Source organism: Hyperolius riggenbachi, chromosome 6 (genome assembly GCF_040937935.1).
Source record: "Hyperolius riggenbachi isolate aHypRig1 chromosome 6, aHypRig1.pri, whole genome shotgun sequence".
NCBI classification, from domain to species: Eukaryota; Metazoa; Chordata; class Amphibia; order Anura; family Hyperoliidae; genus Hyperolius; species Hyperolius riggenbachi.
Genome location: NC_090651.1, coordinates 298,910,810 through 298,923,320, shown reverse-complemented (window position 1 = coordinate 298,923,320; position 12,511 = coordinate 298,910,810). Strand labels below are relative to the sequence as shown.

The window sequence follows — 12,511 nt, the reverse complement described above, 5'->3', positions numbered from 1 at the left end:
CAGGAAAAGTGTGCATAGTCTCTGGACCTCCTGATCACTTTGAGCCAATCACAGTAAACAAAAATAAAAAGCTCTGGTCCTTAAAGAGAACTTGAGATGAAATAAGTCTCAGGTTTATACTTAACATGGGGCTTCCTCCATCCCCTTGAGGCCATTTAGTCATGTGTGACAAAGCATGACTCGAGTACCAGGCTGTCCAGCGGGGGACTGGAGAGGCCCAGGGAGAGAGACCAAGCAGACTCAAGGGGGCTAGATTAAGCCCCAGGTAAGTATAAAACCTGACTTATTCTCTCTCTCCCCCCCCCCATATATTCTATATTTAGTACTTTAACTTTTTTCTTTTTACACTTCTAGCCTTTATTTTGGCAATCTTAATGACAGCAAGAAAGTCAAACTTAATAGGTTTATTAAAAAATAAAATTTCACAGTACAAATGTACATCAATAACAAAAATAAATAAGGTGAAAATTTTTATATATACATGCAAAGCCTCACCACGAGCAGTAAAGCAGTCAAGTCATTGACAGTACAATTTGCCCACCAGGTGGCAATAGAAGATCAGTGTTTCTAATGCATACGCAAAAAGGGCATCTGGGTATTTTGGGCACTGGGACAGCTGCAAGTAGAATCTCAGTGGAATTACCAATTTTGTATGGGGCAGTGGCCAATTCAAACAGTAAACTATCTGTAGTTTTTACTGATATTTTACCATCTAACCCTCAATTCCCTCTTTTGTGCCTAACCCTGGGCAAATTTTACCAGACAGCCACTGGTACCCAAATACCCCCCTTTGATTTTGAATGGCTGAGAGCAGTAAAATCAAAAGAGTCGCACAACCTAAACTAATCCCAAAACAAAACACCCAGCAGGATGAGAGCTGGCTACTTCATTGCTATTTATTACCCAACTGCAAAATTAACATTAGGTGATGTATAGGGGACCCATGTCAGAAAAAAAAGGGTACATATATTTGGGGACATTCCTATTTTCAGGCAATTTTTGGGGTGTTACAACCAACTTTAAAATGTACAAGAGCTGAACTAAATGCAAATAAATAAATCAATACTTACCCGCAGCTTCCTCCAGAAGCATAAGCATGTGAGAGTCCCTCCACATCCTCCCACGGTCTGCTGTTAAGCCATGATCAAGCCTGGTAACTGGCTCAGTCGAGCCAGTCCAGGTCTACTGTGCATGCACGGACCTCCCGCACCTGCACAGTAGACCAGGACTAACGCAACAGCCTATTACCAGGGCTGATCGTGGCTGAACAGCAGACTGTGGGAAGACAGCGTGGGACTCATGTTTATGCTGCTGGAGGAAACTGCAGGTAAAGTATCGATTTTGCTTTTAGTTCAGCTCTGGTTTACTTTAAACATCACAGTTCCAACTGTTCTGTTTTAGAACAACAACAGGTCATCAGATGGTATGGTCACATGTACAAGTGCAGAATCATAGCTGCTGGCATTTCCATGCACTGACTGCACCACTGAATGCCATAGACTAATGGTGTCGGTATCACTGCGTACAGCAATGTGTGATCTTTAGGTTTTACTGCTTTGCCTGTTGGGGAGACACTTCCTGCTCTGATGTTTATCCTTGGGGCTCTCAAAGCCCTGTCACATGAAAACTAAGGAAGCCTCAACATTCTGAAGAGGTTCCAGCCCTGCTAACCTGTTCCCTATTCACTTCTAAATTCAGTTGGGTAAGTTTCCCCGATTTTAATCTACAACTAAACTGCACAAAAACATCAGGAAATAAAACCATGAGGTAGAAACAAAGTAGATCACTGTATTAAATGCATAGGGGCCAGCAGACTGCACTATATAAAAAAATATGACTTCTCTTGCAGGTTACAACACATTCCTGCCCAGTCTGAAATTATAAAGCCATGAGAGTCTTGCACAGTCAGAATTGAAGTTTCTACAATGCTAGCCGTGCAGGCAGCTCACCAAGCCTCTAGTGCATGAAATAAATACATAAATGATAAATACTGGCAGTGGAGTGCAACAGTAGTCTGGCTATGTACATATTCAATTGTACTCAGTGCAAAAGTATCAGAAAGAGGAGTCACATTTCAGTGTTTTATTAGCAAACGGTGCCCATAGGTGTGAATGTTCGAACTGTCCATCCGGCCATCAGTTACTGTATAAAGCAGCCCAGATCTTTTCTCTATGACGAGATTCAAGGCAGTAGCCAATGGCAGCTTCTGTTTCTGCAATGCGTTTCTGGAAGCGACAGTGGTCCCGAGCATACTCTTCCCATGGTCCTTTGCGAGCCATTCGGTAAGCATAGTTCCATGCAACTATATGGTGTACAGCAACACTGGATGAGAAACGCACCTAGGAAGACAGATCAATCCATTTTAGATTATATGTAATAATTACAATGATGCTATAAAAGTGCAATGCAAAAATTCTGTGAAAGGTCAATGGCACACTGCTGGGAGGCAAGATATCAGGCTCTTCCCGGCTGAGCACTGGCTGGTCCTATATTTAGCTTTTAAGGCAAGTCTGAAGTAATTAAAAAAAAAATTATACTCATTTAAGGAGCGGGGAAGGCTCTGGATCCTATAGAACATTCCCATTCCTCTTATGGTTCCCATGCTGGATTCCCCATTCAAATCTCCCACGCTCCCAAAGATGGGTGGCTTCGTAATGCGCATGCACAGTATGTAGCAGCCAATCTTCAGGAGCACTTGGACTACAGCAGAGAGCAGTCTCCAACCCATTGGTCAGAGACTGCTATCGGGGGAGCCAGCACTGGAACGCAGGGGCCGTGAGAGGAACGGGAAGGCTCTATAAGACCCAGAGCCTTCCCTCAGGTATCTTGTCACTTTCAGTATACCCAAGAGGTGGACAAAGATATTGGAAATGCAGGAGCTACCAGGAAATTCTTAAAACCAAGGTTTCATTCATAAATGCTGGGATCCACAGATGTGGAGTCAGTTCTGCAACATACAAAATGACCAAAGCTTGAACCGTAAACCACCAGTATAGCACCAATTACAGCAGGGGTCTCAAACTCAATTTACCTGGGGGCCGCAGGAGGCAAAGTCAGGATGAGGCTGGGCCACATAAGGGATTTCACAATCAGCAGCTCCCCTCCCCCCCCCACCCCCGCATTGATTATTATATCAAAATCAAATTCACACTGAAGTTAACTATTTTGCCTATTTTACCTTATAGTTTGCTTCAGTGCTCCCATTACAAGTAATCCGCCGTGTCCCCGCCACAAAACGAGGGCTGCAGAGCCCCCAAATCAGCCAAGGGGCAATCCACCGACATTTCCTGGAAGGGGCAGAGCTTTCAACTTCAGCTCTGCCCCTCCTGACGTCAATCTTTGCCCGCCCCTCTCACTCTTCCTTCACAGAGAGGGGCGGGGAGAGGCGGCAATCTGTGCGGCGATTGACGTCAGGAGGGGCAGAGCTGAAGCTGAAAGCTCTGCCCCTACCAGGAAATGCCAGCAGATTGCCCCACGGGCATTTAGCGGTGGGGATGCGGCAGATTACTTGGGAGCACTGAAGCGAACTATAAGGAAGCTTTTGCCGACAGGGGGCCACAAAATATTGTATCGAGGGCCGCAAATGGCCCGCGAGTTTGAGACCCCTGAATTACAGCATATTTCAGATAACCTAGCCAGTAGCAGGCACAAAAAGCTCCAAGGAACTAAAAGGTAGTCTGCAAAATCTTCTGTCACTGGGACAGTTCTGCCCTATTCCTACCAGGCAAAACTTTAACCATCACCCCTGAGGCTGAATCCACAGTGAACAGTAACAGGCAGGCAGGCATGCATGCAGCAAAATGGTTTCCACATATACCTTTACTAGACAGCAGCTATAAGGTGCATTTACTTATCAGCCATGTTTGATTCAATAAACCACTGGCATATTTAAAGTGCTAAACAATTTGAACCAGTACACACCCACCTCAGCATCGCTCTTATTCAGTTAAAGTACCCCTGAACAGATCTGTATTTTAATGATAACTTAATTCTCACCACTCAGTAACCCCCACCATCTCCCCCCCCCCCCCTTTTGAAATCTTCAACTAGAAATGATGTTGATTATGGCAGAAGTAGCAGTTTTCCTCCTGTGATCAACCACCCAGTCGTGCCCCCTTGCAGTATTAGTTACCCCCTCCCCCTTACCACTTGTTCCAGACAAATGCATCACAGCTCACTGTGTGCAGGAGTGCTGTGAACTGTGTGCATAGTGGGAGTCTGAGCATGGGACTGCTGAGCACAGCACCCCCTCCTGCGGTCTGTAATGCAGTTATATCAGGAACAAGCATTAGGGGGCGGCAAATATACTGCAAGGAGCATTCATAAGAAGACCTCACAATCACAGGAGGAAAACTGCAACTTCTTCCCCACCATAACCAACACTCTTTAGTCAAAGATTTCGGAAGAACAGAGTGGGGACCCCTTGGGGCACTGTGTGGTAAGAACTGTGCTGATGTCACAGCACTGCACATAAAACTAAGCTTAAAGTACCCCAGAACTGAGTGCAGTAAAGGAAAACTGAAGTGAGAGGGCTATGGAGGCTGCCATATCTGTTTCCTTATAAGCAATAACTTGCTTTGCAATCGTGCTGATCCTCTGCCTCTAATACCTTTTAGCCATAGACCCTGAACAAGCATGCAGCAGATCAGGTATTCCTGACATAATTGTCAGATCTCACAGGATTAGCTGCATGCTTGTTTCTGGTGTGATTCAGACACTACTGCAGCCAAATAGATCAGCAGGGCTGCCAGGCAAATTGTATTTAAAGGAAAATAAATATGGCAGCCTCCATATTCTCACTACAGTTGTCCTTTAATAGGAGTCCTCAACAATGATTCAGCTTCCAATAGCTTACTGCAGCCAGGCTAATTACAGTGGCTTAAATGCCTACTTCAGGGAATCGTGACAAAGAATTTAGTGCCTTATAAAAATACCAGATTATATAACTATGAAGCACAAATGCTACAATTATGAAATCATTAAATGGCCTATGCAATCTATATATAGAAGACCTCAGCATATTAAAAGGTAGCAATTAAAGGCGGTTCTAGTTACACTATTACAATAGGATTGCATGGAGTGATGACACACCTATTATGAAGCTGGTTGCTATGGCTGAGTCAGACTAGTCTCGGGCTTCTCATTCTCCTGGGCCAGGAGTCGTACTGCCATAGATCGCATGTTTGTTTCAGAAGATGGCATCAGGTGCCTCAAAGGACCTTATGCAATGACGTGAAATGTTAGGCTGTTCTTGTATCAAAAAAAAAACAAAAACACCAGATATGGCGTCAAGGAGGTAGGCCTCCTCTTATCTTCCTGATAATAGGCTATAAAGGGAAACACTGGTGACTAATCATCATGGGTGTGAGACGAAGCATCAAAATGCTTTTTTTGTTTAATGTAATCCTACGCAGCTACATGTTCATCAAAAACTGGTCACGTGGAAACGTGACTAGAAGATATTACACATTATATATTTATATTACTTATAAATGCATGGACATAAAACATTCTAGTCATTTACTGGGAACAAGTCTGCAGATATGGAAGTTTAAAGCACATCCAAACTGAAAAAAAATATACAAGGTGGCCATATCTGGGCCCCCATAAACTCATGCAGTAACAATTCTGAACTGCGCATGCCCACAATGCTCCTGGTCACTGTGCAGTAGTTTGGGATCACAAGCCATTTGAGCCATTTATCACATTGGGTGGATAGCTATACATGTATGAACACCTTATCTATCGACATTGTGACTACCGCCATAATGGTATCCCTAAATCCTAAATTTTAACTCCTCTTTGGCCACTATCTAAATATAAATATAAATGACAACTGCTCCTTAAATGCATCCCTGTAGTGAGGTATATAGAGGCCTTTAAACAAAGCCAATTGCCTGGCTGTCCTGATGGATACATTTTTAGCCACTGACCCCAAATGGAAGATGCAATTCAGGTGATCTGCATGCTTGTTTCAGATACCAGTGAAGGCAGAAAAAGCAATAGGACAGCCAGGCAAAGTGACATTCTTTAAAGAGAACCCGAGGTGGGTTTGAAGAATATTATCTGCATACAGAGGCTGGATCTGCCTATACAGCCCAGCCTCTGTTGCTATCCCAAACGCCCCTAAGGTCCCCCTGCACTCTGCAATCCCTCATAAATCGCAGCCACGCTGCTGACAAACAGCTTGTCAGAGCTGGCTGTGTTTATCTCTATAGTGTCAGTCTGCTGCTCTCCCCGCCTCCTGCAGAACTCCAGTCCCCGCCTGCATCCCTTCCCTCCCTGCTGATTGGAGGGAAGGGACGGGGGCAGGGACCGGAGCTATGCAGGAGGCGGGGGAGCAGCTGAGACTGACACTACAGATGTAAACACAGCCTCACAGCAAGGCTGTGATTTATGAGGGAGTGCAGGGGGACCTTAGTGGGGTTTGGGATAGCAACAGAGGCTGGGCTGTACAGGCAGATCCAGCCTCTGTATGCAGATAACATTCTTCAAACCCACCTCGGGTTCTCTTTAAAAGGAAAATATGGCAGTCTCCGTAGTGCTCTGAATAGAGGATCTCTAAGTGATTACTGGTTCCTGTACACCATTCATACATTTCTCCAGACCTCAAACCAAACCACAGCAATAATCTATTAATCCAAGTTTCAAAGCAAAGCCTGGTACACTTAATTATTCAATTATGATTAGGATTGGGCAATTCTTGACCAATTTTACCACCTCCATGTAGTATAAAGGCCAACACACTGAATACTATTAAAATTGTGTAGTTAAGCGATCACACCACATGGAGGTGGTAAAATTGGTCAGTGATTGGCCAATCATAATTGAAAGTGTACCAGGCTTTAGAGTTCCACCTGTAATAAACAAATACTTGATCTGCCTACATACCTTCTTAACAGGCACATTTACTTGCTCCCTTAATTCTTCCGGGGATTCAGACTCTTCCTTCCGGCTCGCACACTTGTGAGAACATTTAAAACTTGAAAGAACCGGCTTCTTGGCAAGTGATTTCTTAGAACAGTTCACAACTTTTTCACAGTCCTCGTTTTCTACTATAGAACATCTTTTGGCACTGCTCTCATCAATTTCACAACTGGCATCAAATGCCTCTCTTCCTTGTGTGACCTTATGGTCAGGGCTTCTTGTAGGCATAGAAAAAGATAGGGGGTTATATGGGTCATCAGCCCTACAAAATGATGCCCACAAGTCGTCATTTTGGTTGTAATCTGCATCACTTTCTTCATCCCATGAGTCATCTTCGTCAGACCAATCACTTTCATCATCACTGTGATCCACTTCGTCCTTAGACTTGGGAGTCCAGGACTCCTGCATACCGCTGTCCACAGAGGTTTCTTCAAGGGAAGAGTCCTCCTTGACAGAATCTTTATCTTCAGAACTAGCCTCATCCAGTTCAGGCTGGTCATCCCCAGATTCAGACTCTGAATTGTCATCTTCACATTCAGATTCGCTGAGACTGGACTCTTCAGATGGAGAGGACTCTCCATCTTCTGATGGTACACAGACCATTGAAAGAATGAGAGGGTTTGTGCAGGATGAAAGTAGTGCATCTTTGGTCACCATAATGTCCATGTCAGAAAACACTTTGTGAGGACAATCCTCATTCATGCCAGAAACTGTCTGATCACAATCCTCATCCATACTGAAAAACACTTTCTGTTCACAATCTGCCTCGATGTCCATTTTTTCATGAAGAGTCTCCATACTGAGGCTGGGCCTTTTATCTTTCAGGACCATTTTCTGTTCAGTCATTTCAGGCTCACAGCCCCAGCGACACTGAATAGAGATCGTATTCATGGACTGTCCTTTACAACAACACGCTGTATGTTTGGACATGTTCTTGTAAACATACACTCTAGTCACCTCCACAGCTAATAAAAGATCTATGACATTCCAGCACATCCACCATAGAGTTTGGAACAGCCTACTCTTCCACGCTTCAGGAAGCATCTTCCAGCCTATTGATCTTCTGTTTATTAGATTTCTAGCCAGGAGAAATATGGACTGCGTAATTCTGGCAGCCATGGTCCACATCACCACATCTGTCCCCAGCCTAGTATGGACAGCCAGCATTTCTGGATGGTATTTCACTGTGTCCACCTGGAAGGCAGTTCCTCTATGCCAATGGGTCAGTGGAGAGCTGAGATTCCTCCAGTAGGAGCCAAAACTAAGGTAGTAGAGACTCATCTTGTTCTTTGATGCTCTGCAAATAAAAAAACAAACAAAACTGAGATCAGTATAATCGCTACAAAGTTTCTGCTTTTAGAATACTTTCTTTCAGCTGTCAGAGCTCATCCACTGAGCAACCGGTGTAAGCTGGCTGTTAGACATTTAGGACATGGCTGTTAAATTGCATAAGGAATAAATAAATTCTCAATTTAGCACAGGTTGCAATAGGTTAATGTAAATTACTACAATAAAATCATTTAATACATATCTGTACCATGCCACAGTTCAGCAACAGGGAATTAACAAGAGCAAACCCAGTCTGAACAGCCATTTGCATAAGGTGTTGGCATAAGGACAGTCTTTTTCCAGCTACACCCACAAACTTTGCTTACCAAATATGAGCTACTTGGGACATGACTCGACATTTGCTTACATACGTCAGAAAGCAACAGGAAAAAAAGGTTTGCTTAACTGGTTTCAGACTTCAGTCTGATTTGCTATGCCCATGAATGTATTTTGAGGACGAGTAAAACAAAGGTGATGCAACTGTTAGAACATGTGTAGAACGTATAGTTTAGCCTTCTTTAATTAAAAACTGGGCAGTACAGAACGTTTAATCTCCATTTTAATGTGCTTAGGAGAAGGAGTCCAAATACTGCCTTAAATGTTTCCTCCTGTTGGAAAAATCTACCCTCCTCCATTAGAGTCAGGAATTGAAGGTGGTATTGTGGTGAGGTGGATAGTGATTTCACCTTGTAGCTCTAGGACACCATCTGCAATGAGTTTGTATGTTTTTGGGCTCATGTGGGTTCTTCAGGCACTCTGGTTTCCTTCTACATTCCAAAACCATAAGAGAGTTGGCTTTTACAAAAAACTGGACTTTGTCAATAATAGGTTGTACATAGGATGGAATATGGCAGGGATCAAGACCGAGTCACTCAAGAGTTTTTAACTTGGGACACAGGATAAAGGTGATAACCCCTGGTTTCTGTTCATTTAGAATTACCTCACTTCCTTTAGTGTTACCAGAACAGGAAGTGAAGGGAGTATAAATCAAGAGGGACAAACTGCTAACTGGTTGTATTCTACAAAGTTTCATATTAATATCAACATACACTACACAGACAAGACCAAAAACATTTCTGATAAAGCAACCATACCGCAACTTGTAGTGGGTTACATAGAACCTTGATAAACATAGGGTCACATGTGCAGGCTTAGCAGTTGGGACGCACCAGTAATCTGGTAACTGTCAGATTTGGTTGAAGTTTAACTAACATTGCCCACGTGAGCCATAGGGAAACATGGACATTAACTGGCACATCAGTTGTCCTCAGCTATATCTGACAGCAACTGATATATTTCAGTTCTGACAAAATGTCAGAACTGGAAGGGATCACTAAGAAGAAAATGGTGAGCTTCTGAGTGGAACTAATGGCAAGGTAACTATGTAATGTTCATTTGTAGTTACCTCGTGTTTATTTTAAATAATTTTACTCAGTTCAGGTTCCCTTTAAGGAAATGTACTCTGCCAACTGGGCTTAAAATTAGGAGAAGCCTATATAGATGAACTAAATTAAGGAGGGTGGCTCAAATGAGTATAGTAACATGCCAGAAAATATTTTTAACCAGCCAGTTACTAATTCTATCTGATTGCTAATACAAGTCAATGTATGTCTGAAGCTCAGCAGGCCTTTAAAGGAGTTAGCACTGATGTGTCAAGACCGGGTTCTACTGGAAGAGTACACTAACAACTATTTGTATACAATATATGATTCTGCTTCTTCCTCCCAAAGACCTACCACATGAGCTCAGTGGAATTCTATAAGCCAGAAGCATCTCTTTTGGAGTCAAAGTGCTAAGGTGTGAGTGATCCAAGTCACCTGATGTCCAAAACAAAACACCCTGCAACCATAGCGTAAACTAAACACAAACCTAGTATTTGGTATCACAGAACAAATAGACCTCTTACCATGTTTACACAGAAAAATGTATTGATCCATCTAATCCTAATTTCCAGAATAGTCAAATCAAATTTCTTCAGTGATACAGTAATGCTGGTAACACACCATACAATTTTCTTTTAGATTTACTGTAATTAGATTATTTTCTGTAGAGACTGGTCATTATCTCTGGTGCAGAGAGCAAACACCAATCAAACAATCCCATTTCCGTACAAAATCTATTGTTCCCGTCGATCCGTCCGTGCAGAAGATTTTGCTTGATCGCCGGCGGGTCGGGAGTGCGTCGATAGTGGCATTCGATTGTCCGACGACCGCCGCTAGCGGCAATACATTATCTGATCCAGCCGGGGCGTACCCCTCTGTCCTCTCTGCTTGTCCGCTGGGTTCCGACAGGATCCACTTCTTCCTGTCCTGACAGTAAGTTTAAACAGTACAGCGCCCAGACAGGAAGTGAAGTTGGAGCCGAGCACGGAGAAGAAGAGAGCGGAGACCGGGGGACCCGCGCCGACCGGATCAGGTAATGTATGCAGGGGGGGGGGGCAGCGGCAGCTTCACAATCTGTTCACAATCGATTCACAATCTGTTTGCAGTAAAGGCAGCCATACAATCCCTCTCTGATCAGATTCGATTAGAAAGGGATCCATCTGTTGGTCAATCTGATGACAAATCGACCAGTGTATGGCCACCTTAACCCTAAAATAGCTTAATGGCCCCAGATACCTATACACAACCACAAATCTTAATAATTTGTTAACTTGCCTAAACAAGATGTTAATTATTAGCCGTCTGATCAGCTGTATGCAAAACTCGATTTTTTTCCCCCACTGATTCCACTTCCTGCAGATCACACCATCACTCGCCTACACACTGTCCAATTTGATGATACAAGCTTGTCAACCTCAATGCTTTAAAGTCAAGACAATTTATAAAAGCTTTGGTTGATAACACTCCATAGCTAAGACTGGTAATACAATATTGATTGTTCAATCTCACCACTTCCAAAAAGAATGAAAGCTAATCAAAATAACCTATTCAATCTGTCGACACATGTTGTACATCTGCAATCAAGATTGGTTGGTGTTTACGTCCACAATATGGATCAGAGTCTGTCTGCTGTGTGGCCAGTAGAACGCAAATAACGCTAATTTGTCCACTGCGGCGCCCCGTACCAGAAGCGGACCAGCCCGTCTGCTCTCGTGTTTTCCTATCAGAAGACCCAGGCAGGCAGCCCATAGCCGATGACTTACCAGCACGGTAGCAGCTGTCAGCCTGTGACGAAGGCGCCCCAGCAGATATTAGTGCTTCTCTCTTGAGCGGGAGGCTCGTCAGACACGCGGTGATAGCCGGATACAGACAAGCGAGTTCTCCAGAGCACACAGAGCATTGGTGATGATCGCTGGATCTCTGCTAATGAATCGCTATAAGCCATGCCTGGTCATTTGTCCTCTCTGTAATCTGTTCTTCTGCTTTGACTATAGTTGGAAAATGGCGACCACACTCTCGCTCTCCATATATATAGCTTCTGTCTGGCTTACGTCAGCCGACTCACGGTGGCACTAGCCCATCCTTGGGATGTGGGCGTGGCTTGCTTTCTCTCTGGAAAGTACGTGACGTTCTTTGCGTAGCTGCTTGTGAAGAGAGCAGAAAAGCCTGGTTGTCAGGGAGACGGGCAGGACACGGGGCGTGTCACGAGGGTTCGAAATGCATGACGTAGTGAGAATGGAAATGCCGGGAAGTCACTCGAAATGGTCTCTCTCTTTCCTCTCTTTTTCTCTCTGTTCTTTTTTTCTCTCCCTTTTCGTTTCTCTCCTTTTTCTTTGCTCTCTCTCTCCCTTCTTTTCTTTTTCACTCTCTTTTTCTTCTTCACTCTCTGCCCCTCCTCTTTTTTCTCACTCTTTCCTTCTCTCTCTCCCCTCTCCAGCTCCTCTTTTTTTCTCCCCCTTTCATTCTCTGTCTCTTATTCACATCCCACCCCAACTCCTCCCTCTTTCATTCTACCTCTCTTCTCTTTCTCCTCATCCACATTTTCTCCCTCTTTTATTCTCTCTCTCTTCTTCTCTCTCTCCCCATCCTATTTTCTCTCCCTTTTTCATTTTCTCCCTCTTCTTGTCTCTCTCCCCTCCTCTTTTCTCTCCCCCTTTCATCTCTCTTCTTCTCTCATTCTCCCCTCCTCTTTTATCCCCCTCTTTCATTCTCTGCCCCCTCCTCTTTTCTCTCCCTCTTTCATTCTCTCTCTTTCCACCTCCTCTTTTCTCTCCGTCTTTCATTCTCTCTCCCCCTCCTCTTTTCTCTCCCTCTTTCATTCTCTCTCCCCTCTTTCTCTCCCTCTTTCATTCTCTCTCCCCCTTTCATTCTCT

General features: G+C 43.9%; 1 protein-coding gene across 3 annotated transcripts; it reads right to left on the bottom strand.

The window, feature by feature from the left end:
* Window positions 1-389: 389 nt before the first annotated feature.
* On the bottom strand, window positions 390-11,768 carry LOC137521641 (protein phosphatase 1 regulatory subunit 15B-like). Of its 3 annotated transcripts, none has more exons than XM_068241152.1 (3): window positions 11,402-11,768; window positions 6,892-8,224; window positions 390-2,339 (listed from the first exon to the last, which is right to left on the bottom strand). In XM_068241152.1, the coding sequence occupies exons 2-3, from the start codon at window positions 8,206-8,208 to the stop codon at window positions 2,136-2,138; spliced, it is 1,521 nt and encodes a 506-aa protein (XP_068097253.1). In that variant the 5' UTR covers window positions 8,209-8,224; window positions 11,402-11,768; the 3' UTR covers window positions 390-2,135. The 3 variants fall into 3 exon arrangements, with proteins under 3 accessions (XP_068097253.1, XP_068097255.1, XP_068097254.1); XM_068241154.1 differs by lacking the exon at window positions 11,402-11,768 and adding an exon at window positions 11,148-11,291; XM_068241153.1 differs by lacking the exon at window positions 11,402-11,768 and adding an exon at window positions 11,183-11,291.
* Window positions 11,769-12,511: the final 743 nt, after the last annotated feature.